The sequence below is a fragment of the Oncorhynchus masou genome, unplaced genomic scaffold, assembly GCF_036934945.1.
Source record: "Oncorhynchus masou masou isolate Uvic2021 unplaced genomic scaffold, UVic_Omas_1.1 unplaced_scaffold_554, whole genome shotgun sequence".
Taxonomy (NCBI): domain Eukaryota; kingdom Metazoa; phylum Chordata; class Actinopteri; order Salmoniformes; family Salmonidae; genus Oncorhynchus; species Oncorhynchus masou.
Window position 1 is genome coordinate 32,168 of NW_027011956.1, and position 19,207 is coordinate 51,374.

General features: G+C 50.0%; 2 protein-coding genes across 2 annotated transcripts in view; both read left to right on the forward strand.

The window, feature by feature from the left end:
• The first annotated feature begins 9,907 nt into the window (after positions 1 to 9,907).
• Positions 9,908 to 11,914, forward strand: LOC135536075 (uncharacterized). Its single transcript, XM_064962461.1, has 2 exons — positions 9,908 to 9,979; positions 10,062 to 11,914. The coding sequence occupies exons 1-2, from the start codon at positions 9,956 to 9,958 to the stop codon at positions 11,820 to 11,822; spliced, it is 1,785 nt and encodes a 594-aa protein (XP_064818533.1). The 5' UTR covers positions 9,908 to 9,955; the 3' UTR covers positions 11,823 to 11,914.
• A 2,702-nt stretch (positions 11,915 to 14,616) lies between these two features.
• Positions 14,617 to 19,207, forward strand: part of LOC135536076 (COP9 signalosome complex subunit 1-like) — a 40,518-nt gene continuing 35,927 nt past the window's right edge. Inside the window, exon 1 of the mRNA XM_064962462.1 lies at positions 14,617 to 14,698. Coding sequence (XP_064818534.1) covers positions 14,666 to 14,698 — 33 coding nt within the window. The 5' untranslated portion in view covers positions 14,617 to 14,665. The remainder of the gene's footprint in view (positions 14,699 to 19,207) is intronic.

Here is a 19,207-nt window from a genome sequence, read left to right on the forward strand (position 1 = left end):
GAGGAGTGCACCCTCTTCTGAGAGGGGGGGAGCGAGAAGGAGTGCACCCTCTTCTGAGAAGGGGGGGGCGTGGAGGAGTGCACCCTCTTCTGAGAGGGGGGCGAGGAGGAGTGCACCCTCTTCTGGGAGGGGGAGCGAGGAGGAGTGCACCCTCTTCTGAGAGGGGGAGCGAGGAGGAGTGCACCCTCTTCTGAGAGGGGGGCGAGGAGAAGTGCACCCTCTTCTGAGAGGGGGGCGAGGAGAAGTGCACCCTCTTCTGAGAGGGGGGGAGCGAGAAGGAGTGCACCCTCTTCTGAGAAGGGGGGGGCGTGGAGGAGTGCACCCTCATCTGAGAGGGGGGGGGGGAGGAGAGGGTCTGCAAGAAATTAAAACTGAATCTACTGTTTTACAGAAAGTGTTGCTAATCTATCGCTGTCAGTGTCTCAAATACTACCCTAGTCCCCCTTTAACACTGGCCAAAAGTAGTGCACTATGTAGGGAATGGGGTTGTTGTTTGTAAAGGAGTAGTAATGCACTATATAGGGAATATTTGTAAGTCGCTCTGGATAAGAGCGTCTGCTAAATGACTTAAATGTAAATGTAAATGTAAATATGGTTGTTGTTTGTAAAGGAGTAGTAGTGCACTATATAGGGAATAGGGTTGTTGTTTGTAAGGGAGTAGTAGTGCACTATATAGGGAATATGGTTGTTGTTTGTAAGGGAGTAGTAGTGCACTATATAGGGAATAGGGTTATTGTTTGTAAGGTAGTAGTAGTGCACTATATAGGGGATAGGGTTGTTGTTTGTAAGGGAGTAGTAGTGCACTATATAGGGAATAGGGTTGTTGTTTGTAAGGGAGTAGTAGTGCACTATATAGGGAATAGGGTTGTTGTTTGTAAGAGAGCGGTAGTGCACTATGTAGGGAATAGGCAACGCTTCACAGATATAGGTTGAACTTGAAATGTGTGTCCCAAATTGCACCTGATTCCTTAAATAGTGCACTACTTTTGACCAGGGCTCACATAGGGAATAGGGTGCCATTTGGGAAACAGACTAAGGCACAATTAATTGAACTCCTCTTTAAGACTTTTTTGTGACCGATGCCTTAAATCAATTGGGTAAATTGAACAGGTCAGTGTCTCAGAGAGAGAGGCCATTCTGGGTAAATGGAACAGGTCAGTGTCTCAGAGAGAGAGAGGCATTCTGGGTAAATGGAACAGGTCAGTGTCTCAGAGAGAGAGGCCATTGAACAGGTCAGTGTCTCAGAGAGAGAGGCCATTGAACAGGTCAGTGTCTCAGAGAGAGAGGCCATTGAACAGGTCAGTGTCTCAGAGAGAGAGGCCATTGAACAGGTCAGTGTCTCAGAGAGAGAGGCCATTCTGGGTAAATGGAACAGGTCAGTGTCTCAGAGAGAGAGGCCATTCTGGGTAAATGGAACAGGTCAGTGTCTCAGAGAGAGAGGCCATTGAACAGGTCAGTGTCTCAGAGAGAGAGGCCATTGAACAGGTCAGTGTCTCAGAGAGAGAGGCCATTGAACAGGTCAGTGTCTCAGAGAGAGAGGCCATTGAACAGGTCAGTGTCTCAGAGAGAGAGGCCATTCTGGGTAAATGGAACAGGTCAGTGTCTCAGAGAGAGAGGCCATTGAACAGGTCAGTGTCTCAGAGAGAGAGGCCATTGAACAGGTCAGTGTCTCAGAGAGAGAGGCCATTGAACAGGTCAGTGTCTCAGAGAGAGAGGGCATTCTGGGTAAATTGAACAGGTCAGTGTCTCAGAGAGAGAGGCCATTGAACGGGTCAGTGTCTCAGAGAGAGAGGCCATTGAACGGGTCAGTGTCTCAGAGAGAGAGGCCATTGAACAGGTCAGTGTCTCAGAGAGAGAGGCCATTGAACAGGTCAGTGTCTCAGAGAGAGAGGGCATTCTGGGTAAATTGAACAGGTCAGTGTCTCAGAGAGAGAGGCCATTGAACGGGTCAGTGTCTCAGAGAGAGAGGCCATTGAACGGGTCAGTGTCTCAGAGAGAGAGGCCATTGAACGGGTCAGTGTCTCAGAGAGAGAGGCCATTGAACGGGTCAGTGTCTCAGAGAGAGAGGCCATTGAACAGGTCAGTGTCTCAGAGAGAGAGGCCATTGAACGGGTCAGTGTCTCAGAGAGAGAGGCCATTGAACGGGTCAGTGTCTCAGAGAGAGAGGCCATTGAACAGGTCAGTGTCTCAGAGAGAGAGGCCATTGAACAGGTCAGTGTCTCAGAGAGAGAGGGCATTCTGGGTAAATTGAACAGGTCAGTGTCTCAGAGAGAGAGGCCATTGAACAGGTCAGTGTCTCAGAGAGAGAGGCCATTGAACAGGTCAGTGTCTCAGAGAGAGAGGGCATTCTGGGTAAATTGAACAGGTCAGTGTCTCAGAGAGAGAGGCCATTGAACGGGTCAGTGTCTCAGAGAGAGAGGCCATTGAACAGGTCAGTGTCTCAGAGAGAGAGGCCATTGAACGGGTCAGTGTCTCAGAGAGAGAGGCCATTGAACGGGTCAGTGTCTCAGAGAGAGAGGCCATTGAACAGGTCAGTGTCTCAGAGAGAGAGGCCATTGAACAGGTCAGTGTCTCAGAGAGAGAGGCCATTGAACAGGTCAGTGTCTCAGAGAGAGGCCATTGAACAGGTCAGTGTCTCAGAGAGAGAGGCCATTGAACAGGTCAGTGTCTCAGAGAGAGAGGCCATTGAACAGGTCAGTGTCTCAGAGAGAGGCCATTGAACAGGTCAGTGTCTCAGAGAGAGAGGCTATTGAACAGGTCAGTGTCTCAGAGAGAGAGGCCATTGAACAGGTCAGTGTCTCAGAGAGAGAGGCCATTGAACAGGTCAGTGTCTCAGAGAGAGAGGCCATTGAACGGGTCAGTGTCTCAGAGAGAGAGGCCATTGAACAGGTCAGTGTCTCAGAGAGAGAGGCCATTGAACAGGTCAGTGTCTCAGAGAGAGAGGCCATTGAACAGGTCAGTGTCTCAGAGAGAGAGGCCATTGAACAGGTCAGTGTCTCAGAGAGAGAGGCCATTGAACAGGTCAGTGTCTCAGAGAGAGAGGTCATTGAACGGGTCAGTGTCTCAGAGAGAGAGGCCATTGAACAGGTCAGTGTCTCAGAGAGAGAGGCCATTGAACAGGTCAGTGTCTCAGAGAGAGAGGCCATTGAACGGGTCAGTGTCTCAGAGAGAGAGGCCATTGAACGGGTCAGTGTCTCAGAGAGAGAGGGCATTGAACGGGTCAGTGTCTCAGAGAGAGAGGTCATTGAACAGGTCAGTGTCTCAGAGAGAGAGGCCATTGAACGGGTCAGTGTCTCAGAGAGAGAGGCCATTGAACAGGTCAGTGTCTCAGAGAGAGAGGTCATTGAACGGGTCAGTGTCTCAGAGAGAGAGGCCATTGAACGGGTCAGTGTCTCAGAGAGAGAGGCCATTGAACAGGTCAGTGTCTCAGAGAGAGAGGCCATTGAACGGGTCAGTGTCTCAGAGAGAGGGCCATTGAACGGGTCAGTGTCTCAGAGAGAGGCCATTGAACAGGTCAGTGTCTCAGAGAGAGAGGCCATTGAACAGGTCAGTGTCTCAGAGAGAGAGGCCATTGAACGGGTCAGTGTCTCAGAGAGAGAGGCCATTGAACAGGTCAGTGTCTCAGAGAGAGGCCATTGAACAGGTCAGTGTCTCAGAGAGAGAGGCCATTGAACAGGTCAGTGTCTCAGAGAGAGAGGCCATTGAACGGGTCAGTGTCTCAGAGAGAGAGGTCATTGAACAGGTCAGTGTCTCAGAGAGAGAGGTCATTGAACAGGTCAGTGTCTCAGAGAGAGAGGCCATTGAACAGGTCAGTGTCTCAGAGAGAGAGGCCATTGAACAGGTCAGTGTCTCAGAGAGAGAGGCCATTGAACAGGTCAGTGTCTCAGAGAGAGAGGCCATGGAACAGGTCAGTGTCTCAGAGAGAGAGAGGCCATTGAACAGGTCAGTGTCTCAGAGAGAGAGGCCATTGAACGGGTCAGTGTCTCAGAGAGAGAGGCCATTGAACAGGTCAGTGTCTCAGAGAGAGAGGCCATTGAACAGGTCAGTGTCTCAGAGAGAGAGGCCATGGAACAGGTCAGTGTCTCAGAGAGAGAGGCCATTGAACAGGTCAGTGTCTCAGAGAGAGAGGCCATTGAACAGGTCAGTGTCTCAGAGAGAGAGGCCATTGAACAGGTCAGTGTCTCAGAGAGAGAGGCCATTGAACGGGTCAGTGTCTCAGAGAGAGAGGCCATTGAACAGGTCAGTGTCTCAGAGAGAGGCCATTGAACAGGTCAGTGTCTCAGAGAGAGGGCCATTGAACAGGTCAGTGTCTCAGAGAGAGAGGCCATTGAACAGGTCAGTGTCTCAGAGAGAGAGGCCATTGAACGGGTCAGTGTCTCAGAGAGAGAGGCCATTGAACAGGTCAGTGTCTCAGAGAGAGAGGCCATTGAACAGGTCAGTGTCTCAGAGAGAGAGGCCATTGAACAGGTCAGTGTCTCAGAGAGAGAGGCCATTGAACAGGTCAGTGTCTCAGAGAGAGAGGCCATTGAACAGGTCAGTGTCTCAGAGAGAGAGGCCATTGAACAGGTCAGTGTCTCAGAGAGAGAGGCCATTGAACAGGTCAGTGTCTCAGAGAGAGAGGCCATTGAACAGGTCAGTGTCTCAGAGAGAGGCCATTGAACAGGTCAGTGTCTCAGAGAGAGAGGCCATTGAACAGGTCAGTGTCTCAGAGAGAGAGGCCATTGAACAGGTCAGTGTCTCAGAGAGAGAGGCCATTGAACAGGTCAGTGTCTCAGAGAGAGAGGCCATTGAACAGGTCAGTGTCTCAGAGAGAGAGGCCATTGAACGGGTCAGTGTCTCAGAGAGAGAGGCCATTGAACGGGTCAGTGTCTCAGAGAGAGAGGCCATTGAACAGGTCAGTGTCTCAGAGAGAGAGGCCATTGAACAGGTCAGTGTCTCAGAGAGAGAGGCCATTGAACAGGTCAGTGTCTCAGAGAGAGAGGCCATTGAACAGGTCAGTGTCTCAGAGAGAGGCCATTGAACAGGTCAGTGTCTCAGAGAGAGAGGCCATTGAACGGATCAGTGTCTCAGAGAGAGAGGCCATTCTGGGTAAATTGAACAGGTCAGTGTCTCAGAGAGAGAGGCCATTCTGGGTAAATTGAACGGGTCAGTGTCTCAGAGAGAGAGGCCATTGAACGGGTCAGTGTCTCAGAGAGAGAGGCCATTGAACGGGTCAGTGTCTCAGAGAGAGAGGCATTCTGGGTAAATTGAACAGGTCAGTGTCTCAGAGAGAGAGGCCATTGAACGGGTCAGTGTCTCAGAGAGAGAGGCCATTGAACGGGTCAGTGTCTCAGAGAGAGAGGCCATTGAACGGGTCAGTGTCTCAGAGAGAGAGGCCATTGAACAGGTCAGTGTCTCAGAGAGAGAGGCCATTCTGGGTAAATTGAACAGGTCAGTGTCTCAGAGAGAGAGGCCATTGAACAGGTCAGTGTCTCAGAGAGAGAGGCCATTGAACAGGTCAGTGTCTCAGAGAGAGAGGCCATTGAACGGGTCAGTGTCTCAGAGAGAGAGGCCATTGAACAGGTCAGTGTCTCAGAGAGAGAGGCCATTGAACAGGTCAGTGTCTCAGAGAGAGAGGCCATTGAACAGGTCAGTGTCTCAGAGAGAGAGGGCATTCTGGGTAAATTGAACAGGTCAGTGTCTCAGAGAGAGAGGCCATTGAACGGGTCAGTGTCTCAGAGAGAGGCCATTGAACGGGTCAGTGTCTCAGAGAGAGGCCATTGAACAGGTCAGTGTCTCAGAGAGAGAGGCCATTGAACGGGTCAGTGTCTCAGAGAGAGAGGCCATTGAACGGGTCAGTGTCTCAGAGAGAGAGGCCATTGAACTGGTCAGTGTCTCAGAGAGAGAGGCCATTGAACGGGTCAGTGTCTCAGAGAGAGAGGCCATTGAACGGGTCAGTGTCTCAGAGAGAGAGGCCATTGAACAGGTCAGTGTCTCAGAGAGAGAGGCCATTGAACAGGTCAGTGTCTCAGAGAGAGAGGCCATTGAACGGGTCAGTGTCTCAGAGAGAGAGGCCATTGAACGGGTCAGTGTCTCAGAGAGAGAGGCCATTGAACAGGTCAGTGTCTCAGAGAGAGAGGCCATTGAACAGGTCAGTGTCTCAGAGAGAGAGGCCATTGAACAGGTCAGTGTCTCAGAGAGAGAGGCCATTGAACAGGTCAGTGTCTCAGAGAGAGAGGCCATTGAACAGGTCAGTGTCTCAGAGAGAGAGGCCATTGAACGGATCAGTGTCTCAGAGAGAGAGGCCATTCTGGGTAAATTGAACAGGTCAGTGTCTCAGAGAGAGAGGCCATTCTGGGTAAATTGAACGGGTCAGTGTCTCAGAGAGAGAGGCCATTGAACGGGTCAGTGTCTCAGAGAGAGAGGCCATTGAACGGGTCAGTGTCTCAGAGAGAGAGAGGCATTCTGGGTAAATTGAACAGGTCAGTGTCTCAGAGAGAGAGGCCATTGAACGGGTCAGTGTCTCAGAGAGAGAGGCCATTGAACGGGTCAGTGTCTCAGAGAGAGAGGCCATTGAACGGGTCAGTGTCTCAGAGAGAGAGGCCATTGAACAGGTCAGTGTCTCAGAGAGAGAGGCCATTCTGGGTAAATTGAACAGGTCAGTGTCTCAGAGAGAGAGGCCATTGAACAGGTCAGTGTCTCAGAGAGAGAGGCCATTGAACAGGTCAGTGTCTCAGAGAGAGGCCATTGAACGGGTCAGTGTCTCAGAGAGAGGCCATTGAACAGGTCAGTGTCTCAGAGAGAGAGGCCATTGAACAGGTCAGTGTCTCAGAGAGAGGCCATTGAACAGGTCAGTGTCTCAGAGAGAGAGGGCATTCTGGGTAAATTGAACAGGTCAGTGTCTCAGAGAGAGAGGCCATTGAACGGGTCAGTGTCTCAGAGAGAGAGGCCATTGAACGGGTCAGTGTCTCAGAGAGAGAGGCCATTGAACAGGTCAGTGTCTCAGAGAGAGAGGCCATTGAACGGGTCAGTGTCTCAGAGAGAGAGGCCATTGAACGGGTCAGTGTCTCAGAGAGAGAGGCCATTGAACTGGTCAGTGTCTCAGAGAGAGAGGCCATTGAACGGGTCAGTGTCTCAGAGAGAGAGGCCATTGAACGGGTCAGTGTCTCAGAGAGAGAGGCCATTGAACAGGTCAGTGTCTCAGAGAGAGAGGCCATTGAACGGGTCAGTGTCTCAGAGAGAGAGGCCATTGAACGGGGTCAGTGTCTCAGAGAGAGAGGCCATTGAACGGGTATTGGTTTATGTCTATAACCAGTACAGTACTGTAGTACCAGGTGATTGGTTTATGTCTGTAACCAGTACAGTACTGTAGGACCAGGTGATTGGTTTATGTCTGTAACCAGTACAGTACTGTAGTACCAGGTGATTGGTTTATGTCTGTAACCAGTACAGTACTGTAGGACCAGGTGATTGGTTTATGTCTGTAACCAGTACAGTACTGTAGTACCAGGTGATTGGTTTATGTCTGTAACCAGTACAGTACTGTAGTACCAGGTGATTGGTTTATGTCTATAACCAGTACAGTACTGTAGTACCAGGTGATTGGTTTATGTCTATAACCAGTACAGTACTGTAGTACCAGGTGATTGGTACCTTACCGTGAACCGCTTACCTACAAGCCCCCCTTTAACCAACAGTGTAGACCTTACCGTGAAACGCTTACCTACACGCCCTCCTTTAACCAACAGTGTAGACCTTACCGTGAACCGCTTACCTACAAGCCCCCCTTTAACCAACAGTGTAGACCTTACCGTGAAACGCTTACCTACAAGCCCCCCTTTAACCAACAGTGTAGACCTTACCGTGATACGCTTACCTACAAGCCCTTAACCAACAGTGTAGACCTTACCGTGAAACTCTTACTTACAAGCCCTTAACCAACAGTGCAGTTCAAGAAAATATTCACCAACGTACCTCTCTCAACGTTAATGTCTACGGACAGGAACTCTCCTACAGTAGGGACCAAGGCCCGTATTCACAAAGCCTCTCGGAGTAGGTGTGCTGATCTACGATCAGTTCTCCCTTTGGCCCGTATAATCTTAATCATTATAATGTATAAAACTGATTCAAGATCAGTGCTCTTTATCTCTGAGACTCTTGAGACATACAGGCCCAGGACGTATCGTACAGCCGGGAGGCCAGTTTGTACAGAACAACGAGACCTTGTTATGTTCTTCCTGTCTTTGTTCCCTGCCGCTTGGCAGCTATTCAGCGTCAGTTCAACCGCTCCATTTGAAACCCACTAAAGGGGAAAAGGGTGTCAATGTGCCATAGTGAAGACTGTTTAGGGGAACTAGCGTGCCAAATCGTGATGAGCTCTCTCTCTCTCTCTCTCTCTCTCTCTCTCTCTCTCTCTCTCTCTCTCTCTCTGTCTCTCTCTCTCTCTCTGTGTGTCTCTCTCTCTGTCTCTCTCTCTCTGTCTCTCTCTCTCTGTCTCTCTCTCTCTCTGTCTCTCTCTCTCTGTCTCTCTCTCTCTGTCTCTCTCTCTCTCTCTGTCTCTCTCTCTCTCTCTGTGTCTCTCTCTCTGTCTCTCTCTCTCTCTGTCTCTCTCTCTCTGTCTCTCTCTCTCTGTCTCTCTCTCTCTGTCTCTCTCTCTCTCTCTCTCTCTCTCTCTCTCTCTGTCTCTCTCTCTCTCTCTCTCTGTCTCTCTCTCTCTCTCTGTCTCTCTCTCTCTCTATCTCTTTAACCCAGACTACTTAAGTATGGGTGTGTCTCCAATGGCGACCCTATTACCTATATATGTCTCTATGTGTCCTGGTCCTAAGTTGTGCACTATATAGGATATAGGTTGCCATTTGGGATACATCCTATCTCCTTTAAAGGATCCCAAGAGGACATGCGGTCTTAATATGTTTTTAGGCTGTATCTATTACTCTCTCTCTATATATGTGTGTGTGAGAGAGAGAGAGAGAGAATATTTGTTAACTATCTCCCATCATGCTTCTGTGATTGTCTGAACTTTGATTAAGAAACAACTCTAAACAAACAAAGATCAAGCATTTAAACACAAATAAGGAGCTGTCTGTTTTTAATATCTGCTATAATGTTTGCCAAAATAAACATCTTCATTAAACATGTGTATAAAGTGATTTAAAAAAAATGTATTCATAAATAAACATTTGAAAGTATCAAACGCTGTAGCTCTGTTTTTCTTTGTTGTGCTTGTGACACACACACACACACACACACACACACACACACACACACACACACACACACACACACACACACACACACACACACACACACACACAGAGAGGGGTAAAAGATACAGCCTAGAAACATATTAATGATGATGATGTGTTAATGTAATCATCTGGTGTTGCAGTATTGATTCTATTTTTCACTCAACAGTACTGTAGTGCATTGTAGCATCATATATATATATTAGATTACAGTAATCTCCCCCTGCTGGTAAATTATGGTAGTAAATATATGTGAAATATTAAACATTTAGCAAATAATATCGAATGTACATATTTTATTTTACATATGACCCAGTGATGCCTTTCTATGCTATTTGGTTATAATAAAAGTGTCCTGCTATGACACAGCTTTATGTTCAAACACTAGTTTTTGGATACTGTGGACTCAAGTGAGTAGACTGCTTTATGGACACACATATGTTTTGTGTCAGCTCACTATATCCAGTAATGTATTATTATTTTATTTAACCATGGACATTTAAAAAAAAAAAAATATCACTTAAATATAAAACAAACATGAATCATTATTAATTAATAGACGTTTCTCACAAGTCATAAACATCTATATTTTTTAAACACTTTTCACTATGACACCGGGGACTATTATTTTGAAATGTTACAATTTCGTGATCCGGAAGTGACTTGAGCAACTTTTTCAAACTATTTTCGCGGCGCACCGTTTGTATAATCGGGAGAACGTTAGATGATCTATGTTTAGCCTAAGGAAGGCGAAGGTAATTATGAATTTTTATTATTTTAGAAATATTGCCGTTGTATAATAAATAACGCTAAACGAAACCGATTTTATTTTGAAAGGAAATAATGTCACTAAATGGAAGTAGAAATGAAAGAGGACATGGAAAGAGAGGGACCACAAAAAGGAGACAATACTCCAGGGAGGCACTAGAGACGGCTGTAGAGAAAGTAAAAGCTGGAATGAGCCTTAGAGAAGCTTCCCGTGAGTCAGGGATTCCTCACACCACTCTCCAAGATCACAAAAAGAACAAATATGCCTTTGCCCCTCACCCCAACCTGGCAATAACCACTGAGGAAGAGCACTCCCTAATATCTTATGTCCTCTGGATGGCCGACCATGCGTTCCCTATCAGCAGGACTGTGGTGAAGGCTCTGGCTGTGGCCATCATCAAGGAGAGTGGCCGTAGCACCGTCGTCAATCTGGAAAGGGGACTGAGTGACAACTGGTGGTCTAGATTCAGGGCTCGCCACCCTGAGCTGAGCGCCAGGGTGCCCGACCCGCTCCACCGGGCCAGGGTACAGGGAGCTACTCCTGCCGCCATCAAGGGCTTCTTTGATGTCTACGAGCCCATCTTCGTCAGCCACGGCTTAGAACACAAGCCGCACCTCATCTTCAACTGTGACGAGATGGGGTTTTCTGACAGGCTCAAGTCCGGGGAGAAAGTTCTCTGTCGAAAAGGCAGGAAACACATCTATCAACAGCAGCAGCAGCAGCAGCAGCACACCACTAGGGAACATATTACCGTGCGCTGCTGTGTGAGTGCAGCTGGTGAGAGTATCCCGCCTTTTATAATCTTCCACAAGTGCCAGCCCAGTACGGCCTATGCCCTCGAGGGTCCACCGAAGGCCCTCTATGGTGTGTCCCCTAAAGGCTACATGGACGCAGAACTTTTCCTGAAGTGGCTGCTCTTCTTCGTGAAGCACGGCCCAAAGGACAGGCCCCTGGTGCTCGTAGTGGACCAGCATAAAACTCATCTGTCCAGGGAGGTGGTCAAGTTTTGCCGGGAAAATCAGGTGGAGGTGGTCTGTCTGCCGGCGAACACCCACGTGTTGCAGCCATTGGAAATCAGCGTCTTTGGCCCACTGCAGACTGTGTTCAGCAGGAATGCTGCACGTCTTGGTCTGGTGCGGGGCGATCGTGTCGTCGGCAAGAAGCACTTCTCCGCCATGCTGCGAGAGGCCTATCCCCAGGCGGTCACTAAGGAAAACATTATGGCTGGGTTCAAGAAGGCAGGGATTTTCCCCCTCAACAGAGAGGCCTTTGACTCCTGCCAGCTGGTGAAGCTGGAGCCGACCAGCCCCGACCCCAACGCAGCAACCTCAGAGGCCACTGCAGGAGCCTCCGACCCCAAAGCAGCAGAGACCCCTGCAACCACAGCAACGACCACGTTTCTTGTCCCGGGTGGCTGCTGTTCGACCTGCGGGCAGCGTGCCCTACCCACAAACCCTTTGGTGGCCGCAGGACGCGTCTCTCCAGACCCGGCCAATGTCCTGGTGCCCCCAGTCTTTCGGACATCGAACCGGCAGAAAGTGAAGCGTCGACTCCTGCTGCCGGAGGACTACAACCAACTCCTTCATCAACAGGAGGCTGGAGAGCAGGAGAAGCAGGAGAGAAAGAGGAAGTGGGAGGAGCTGCAGAGGACGAGAGAGAAGAGAGAGTGCGGCAGAAACACCAAAGTGAAAAGGAAATGGCAGGCTGAGGTATCAGAGCTTGACGGAGATGTGTCAGAGCACTGTGCACCAGTGTCAGAGGACGATGTCTGTTTGCAGCCCCAATTACCTTGGGTTTTCAGTTTTCCATCTTTTGATAGTTTGCTCTAATCATATGAGAGATGATGCTCTGAAGCTCGCTGTCATCAGAAGTAATCTGGTTATGTCTGAGAGGAAATTGAGATAGTAACAGAATAAGAAGAGAGGGGGTTAGAGGGAGGGAGAGAGAGAGAGAGGGGGTAGAGGGAGGGGAGAGGGAGGGAGGGAGAGAGAGAGGGGTGTAGAGAGAGGGGGTAGAGGGAGGGAGAGAGAGAGGGAGGGGAGGGAGGGACAGAGGGGGGGTAGAGGGAGGGACAGAGGGGGGGGGTGTAGAGAGGGAGGGAGAGAGAGAGGGGGTAGAGGGAGGGAGAGAGAGGGGGTAGAGGGAGGGAGAGAGAGAGGGGGTAGAGGGAGGGAGAGAGAGAGGGGGGTAGAGGGAGGGGGAGAGGGAGGGAGGGAGAGAGAGAGGGGTGTAGAGAGAGGGGGTAGAGGGAGGGAGAGAGAGAGGGAGGGAGGGACAGAGGGGGGGGTAGAGGGAGGGACAGAGGGGGGTAGAGGGAGGGAGGGACAGAGAGAAAGAGGGGGGGTAGAGGGAGAGAGTGAGGGGGGGAGGGACAGAGGGTAGAGAGAGAGGGGAGGGAGGGACAGAGGGGGGGTAGAGGGAGGGACAGAGGGGGGGTAGAGGGAGGGAGGGACAGAGAGAAAGAGGGGGGGGGGAGGGAGAGAGAGGGGGGGTAGAGGGAGAGAGAGAGGGGGGGGGTAGAGGGAGGGAGGGAGAGAGAGAGAAAGGGGGGTAGAGGGAGAGAGAGAGGGGGGGGTAGAGGGAGGGAGGGAGAGAGAGAGAGAAAGAGGGGGGTAGAGGGAGAGAGAGGGGGGTAGAGGTAGAGGGTAAGAGATGTTTCTTTGCCAGTGTTATTTATTTTAGCAGTAGGATTTCTGTTTTGTTTTTACCAGCTCCGTGCTTCTGTGTTGTTGCATCAGTGATATTCTACTGAACTTTGATTAAGGAAGAACTCGGGAACAAAAACAACAAATGTAACATTTAACAGAAAAAAAGGAACGGTCTGTTTTTGATGACCAGGGGTGTATTCATTATGCTGTTCATTCTGTTGCAAAACATTTCTTAAACGGAAGCAGACGGAACAAAACGGGGAGATACTTACCTGCATTTGTCCAATAGAAACTCCAAACAGTTACAATACGTTCTGTTGTGCAGCAGAATTGGTGGAATGGATACACCCCTGTTGCCAAAAGAAAAGCTCTTCACTGAACTTGTGATTTAAAAAAAGGGATCGTATTAGTGAACACTAATAAGTGCTAACCTTCATATATACACACTGAACAAAAATATAAACTCAACATGTTTTGGTCCCATGTTTCATGAGCGGAAATAAAAGATCCCAGAAATGTTCCATATGATGCACAAAAAGCTGATTTCTCGTGCACACATTTGTTTACATCTCTGTTAGTGAGCAATTCTCCTTTGCCAAGGTAATCCGTCCACAGGACCAGGTGTGGCATATCAGCAAGCTGATTAAACAGCATGATCATTACACAGGTGCACCTTGTGCTGGGGACAATAGAATGACACTGTAAGATGTGCAGAAGTCTCAAGTTGAGGGAGTGCATGCTGAACGCAGGAATGTCCAAGCAGAGTTGTTGCCAGAGAACTTAATGTTCATTTCTTTACTGCCTTCAATGTTGTTTTAGAGAATTTGGCATTAGGTCCATCAGGCCTCACCACCGCAGTCCACGCTGTATGGCGTCGTGTGAGCGAGCGGTTTTCTGATGTCAACGATGTGAACAGAGTGCCCCATGGTGGCGGTGGGGTTATGATATGGGCAGGCATAAGCTATGGACAACGAACACAATTGCATTTTATCGATGGCAATTTGAATGCAGAAAAATACAGTGATGAGATCCTGAGGCCCATTCAGTTTCATCAGACCAGAGAACCTTGTTTCTCACGGTCTGAGAGTCCTCTAGGTGCTTTATGACAAACTCTAAGCGGACTGTCATGAGCCTTTTAATGAGGAGTGGCTTCTGTCTGGCCACTCTACCATAAAGGCCTGATTGGTGGAGTGTTGCAGAGATGGTTATCCTTCTAGAAGGTTCTCCCATCTCCACAGAGGAACTCTGGAGCTCTGTCAGAGTGATCATTGGGTTCTTGGTCACCTCCCTGACCAAGGCCCTTCTCCCCTGATTTCTCAGTTTGGCCGGGCAGCCAGCTCTAGGAAGAGTCTTGGTGGTTCCAAACTTCTTCAATTTAAGAATGATGGAGGCCACTGTGCTCTTGGACCTTCAATGCTAAAGAAATGTTTTGGTACTCTTCCCCAGATCTGTTCCTCGAAACAATTCCTTCAAACTCATGGCTTGGTTTTTGCTCTGACATTCACTGTCAACTGTGGGACCTTTTATAGACAGGTGTGTGCCTTTCCAAATCATGTCCAATCAACTGAATAACATAAAGTATTTGAAAAAGTCAAGGGGTTTGAATACTTTCTGAATGCACTGTATATAGGGATTATGGTGACATTTCGGATGCTCACGGTTAACCAGACATGGGATTTTCCCTGACTAATCAGGAATTCTTGGTTTTGAGGGAATAAGGCTGTCACATAACAAAATGTGGAAAAAGTGTAGGGGTCTGAATACTTCCCGAATGCGGCGTATAGCTAACTATTCGGCGGATACTAGGCTTTATATACTAGTCCAATATACTAGGCGTTATAACCATGTATGATAATGTATGACTGTGGGTATTAAAATGTTTCATAACAGCGCCAAAATTGGGTTTGTTCCAGCTAGCCATATTTTGATTTTAGGCAGTGACTTTTGCTCCACAGAGATTTAGATACAAGTTGCACTCCCATACCCCGGATGTGATTATTGTGTTTGTGTCGGCAGAGAAGGAGATGCCTCTGCCCGTACAGGTCTTTAACTTTCAGGTAAACTTGTGTTTTCAACCGTTTATATAACCGGGAACACGTTTGAATGACTATATTTTTTGTTTAGATTGAGTTGATCCTCTAACAAAGTGTTTTCAACTGGAGTTAGCTAACAAGCTAATATTGCTAGCTAATGTTAGCTAAGAAGCTATGCTGGGGTCTCAACATCAAGTTCGCCCTTATTAGCTAATAAATTTAGCGTTAGGGCGGATTGAACTAGGTTTATTATAGATTATAAATCTTCAATTTGTTTGATAGATATAGCTAACTCGTCGGCGGATTTTAAAAAAAATAGGTGTAGCTAAATTAGTTATAGAAAATGTAAACAGACAGTTTGATGGCTCGTGTTGAGTCGTTACTGTAATTTGCTCATTTCAAAAGAAACCTGACTGCAGTTAGTAATTCCTTACTAGCATAGCTACATCTGTGTCAAACGTTAGCGTAGCCACCTAAAATGCAAGCCATTTAGCTAGCGAAATAAAAATGTCGTTAGCTAGAGAAGATTGCCATGGAAACAATTCTTAAATTGTCTGTTATAATCAACTAGCTAAACAACGTCCACCGGACTGGCAGAAGTTACTATCACCCTGAAACCTTTCACCAACCCTTGCAGTTCAGTTCAGGCGCTGTTCATTTAGAGACATCCCTTTCATGCAAGAAGCAGGACTTCCATGTTTCTTAAATGTCTCAGACCTTGCTACTTCCACCAATTCACATGTGTGACCCACCTCGTTTGTACAGCAACAAATATACACTACATCACCTAAAGTATGTGGACACCTCTTCAAATTAGTGGATTCTGCTATTTCAGCCACACCCGTTGCTGACAGGTGTATAAAATCGAGCACACAGCCATGCAATCTCCATTCAATAAAATCCATGCAATCTACATAGACAAACATTGGCAGTAGAATGGCCCGTACTGAAGAGCTCAGTGACTTTCAACGTGGCACCGTCATGAGATGCCACTATTCCAACAAGTCATTTTGTAAAATTTCTACCCTGCTAAAGCTGCCCTGGTCAACTGTCAGTGCTGATATTGTGAAGTGAAAATGTCTAGGAGCAACAACGGCTCGGCCGCAAAGTGCTAGGCCTCACAAGCTTACAGACTGGGACCACTGAAGCACTACTGAGTTCCAAACTGCCTCTGGAAGCAACGTCAGCACAAGAACTGTTCGTCGGAAGCTTCATGGGCTCTCGAGTGGCGCAGCGGTCTAAGGCGCTGCATCTTGGTGCTAGAGGTGTCACTACAGACCCTGGTTTGTTTCCAGGCTGTATCACAACTGGCCAAGTCCCATAGGGCGGCGCACAATTGGCCCAGCGTCGTTCGGGTTTGGCTGGGGTAGGCTGTCATTGTAAATAAGAATTTGTTCGTAACTGACTTGCCTGGTTAAATAAATAAAAAATCTATGGGTTACCATGGTGACGCTTAGCATTGTGATCTTGGTGTGCGACTGCTCGGCCATGGAAACCCATTAAATTGTTTTGTTGAGTCGTGTAAAGCTCACTGCCATTGGAATCTGGAGCAGTGGAAATGTGTTCTCTGGAGTGATGAATCACGCTTCACCTTCTGGCAGTCCAACTGGGTTTGGTGGATGCAAGGAGAATGTTACCTGTCCCAAAGCATAGTGCCAACTGTAAAGTTTGGTGGAGAAAGAATAATGGTCTGGGGCTGTTTTTCATGGTTCGGGCCCTTAGTTACAGTGAAGGGAAATGTTTACGCTACAGTATAGATCATTTGTTTGTGACAACAGTTTGGGGAAGGCCCTTTCCTGTTTCAGCATGACAATGCTCCCGTGCACCAAGCAAGGTCCATACAGAAATGGTTTGTCGATCGGTGTGGAAGAACTTGACTAGCCCACACAGAGCCCTGACCTCAAGCCCATCGAATTACTTTGGGATGAATTGGAACGCCGACTGCGAGCCAGGCCTAATCGCCCAACCTCACTAATGCTCTTGTGGCTGAGTGGAAGTCCCCGCAGCAATGTTCCAACATCTAGTGGAAAGCCTTCCCAGAAGAGTGGAGGCTGTTATAGCAACAAAAGGGGGACCAGCTTCGTGATTATGAAATAAGATGTTTGACGGGCAGGTGTCCACATACTTTTGGTCATGTAGTTTAATACACAGCCTCAAATAACATCCAGATAATGTGGTCAGAGGTCTGGCTAGCGAACTGACATGACTTATCATGCGAAGTGCTTTAAGTCATCAAGGACAGAAATCACTCTTCTGCCCTCCCCTCCACCCCCCCACCCCCCTTCCTTCCCTGCATCTCCCCTCTCCCGCCTCCACTCCCTCCTCCAGGACAGCTCAGTGTCAGAGCTAGAGGTTTCTGCAGGGGCAGAACAAGCTCAGGCTCAGGACAGCGAAAGAGACAGGGACATGGCCAGAGACAGGGACAAGAGTAGGGCGAGCTTGGCCCAGACCTCGGCCTCAGAGCTTCCCTGTACCTCCCATAGCAGCAGCAGACCCAATCAGCTGTCACCGTTCACTGCAGGGGACTATGTCCTCAGCTCCAGCCTCTCAGCATGCTCCCTGCTCCCAGAGGTAGGACCACCAGAGCAGACAGAGCGAAGCTGATATATGGAGTTACCAAGGATCATTTTGCTATTTCATATTGAATTTTAAGACCCCTTGAAGTATAAAATAAAATCAAACATGTTTTTTTGATAAATCATTTTTGTCCTTGCCGCTATTAGGGCGGCAGGCAGCCTAGTGGTTAGAGGGGCGGCAGGCAGCCTAGTGGTTAGAGGGGCGGCAGGCAGCCTAGTGGTTAGAGGGGCGGCAGGCAGCCTAGTGGTTAGAGGGGCGGCAGGCAGCCTAGTGGTTAGAGGGGCGGCAGGCAGCCTAGTGGTTAGAGGGGCGGCAGGCAGCCTAGTGGTTAGAGGGGCGGCAGGCAGCCTAGTGGTTAGAGGGGCGGCAGGCAGCCTAGTGGTTAGAAGGGCGGCAGGTAGCTTAGTGGTTAGAGGGGCGGCAGGTAGCCTAGTGGTTAGAGGGGCGGCAGGTAGCCTAGTGGTTAGAGCAGGTAGCCTAGTGGTTAGAGCAGGTAGCCTAGTGGTTAGAGGGGCGGCAGGTAGCCTAGTGGTTTAGAGGGGCGGCAGGCAGCCTAGTGGTTTAGAGGGGCGGCAGGCAGCCTAGTGGTTTAGAGGGGCGGCAGGCAGCCTAGTGGTTTAGAGGGGCGGCAGGCAGCCTAGTGGTTTAGAGGGGCGGCAGGCAGCCTAGTGGTTAGAGGGGCGGCAGGCAGCCTAGTGGTTAGAGGGGCGGCAGGCAGCCTAGTGGTTAGAGGGGCGGCAGGCAGCCTAGTGGTTAGAGGGGCGGCAGGCAGCCTAGTGGTTAGAGGGGCGGCAGGCAGCCTAGTGGTTAGAGGGGCGGCAGGCAGCCTAGTGGTTAGAGGGGCGGCAGGCAGCCTAGTGGTTAGAGGGGCGGCAGGCAGCCTAGTGGTTAGAGGGGCGGCAGGCAGCCTAGTGGTTAGAGGGGCGGCAGGCAGCTTAGTGGTTAGAGGGGCGGCAGGCAGCTTAGTGGTTAGAGGGGCGGCAGGTAGCCTAGTGGTTAGAGCAGGTAGCCTAGTGGTTAGAGGGGCGGCAGGTAGCCTAGTGGTTAGAGCAGGTAGCCTAGTGGTTAGAGGGGCGGCAGGTAGCCTAGTGGTTTAGAGGGGCGGCAGGCAGCCTAGTGGTTTAGAGGGGCGGCAGGCAGCCTAGTGGTTTAGAGGGGCGGCAGGCAGCCTAGTGGTTTAGAGGGGCGGCAGGCAGCCTAGTGGTTAGAGGGGCGGCAGGCAGCCTAGTGGTTAGAGGGGCGGCAGGCAGCCTAGTGGTTAGAGGGGCGGCAGGCAGCCTAGTGGTTAGAGGGGCGGCAGGCAGCCTAGTGGTTAGAGGGGCGGCAGGCAGCCTAGTGGTTAGAGGGGCGGCAGGCAGCCTAGTGGTTAGAGGGGCGGCAGGCAGCCTAGTGGTTAGAGGGGCGGCAGGCAGCCTAGTGGTTAGAGGGGCGGCAGGTAGCTTAGTGGTTAGAGGGGCGGCAGGTAGCTTAGTGGTTAGAGCAGGTAGCCTAGTGGTTAGAGGGGCGGCAGGTAGCCTAGTGGTTTAGAGGGGCGGCAGGCAGCCTAGTGGTTTAGAGGGGCGGCAGGCAGCCTAGTGGTTTAGAGGGGCGGCAGGCAGCCTAGTGGTTTAGAGGGGCGGCAGGCAGCCTAGTGGTTTAGAGGGGCGGCAGGCAGCCTAGTGGTCTAGAGGGGCGGCAGGCAGCCTAGTGGTCTAGAGGGGCGGCAGGCAGCCTAGTGGTCTAGGGGGGCGGCAGGCAGCCTAGTGGTCTAGGGGGCGGCAGGCAGCCTAGTGGTCTAGGGGGCGGCAGGCAGCCTAGTGGTCTAGGGGGCGGCAGGCAGCCTAGTGGTCTAGGGGGCGGCAGGCAGCCTAGTGGTCTAGGGGGCGGCAGGCAGCCTAGTGGTCTAGGGGGCGGCAGGCAGCCTAGTGGTCTAGGGGGCGGCAGGCAGCCTAGTGGTCTAGGGGGCGGCAGGCAGCC

Excerpts from the sequence above, each read along its gene's own strand:
- LOC135536075 (XM_064962461.1), top strand. The coding sequence starts at position 9,956 with ATGTTTAGCCTAAGGAAGGCGAAG. Across the intron at positions 9,980-10,061 it reads TTAGCCTAAGGAAGGCGAAG|GAAATAATGTCACTAAATGG; the intron begins GTAATTATGAAT and ends TTATTTTGAAAG.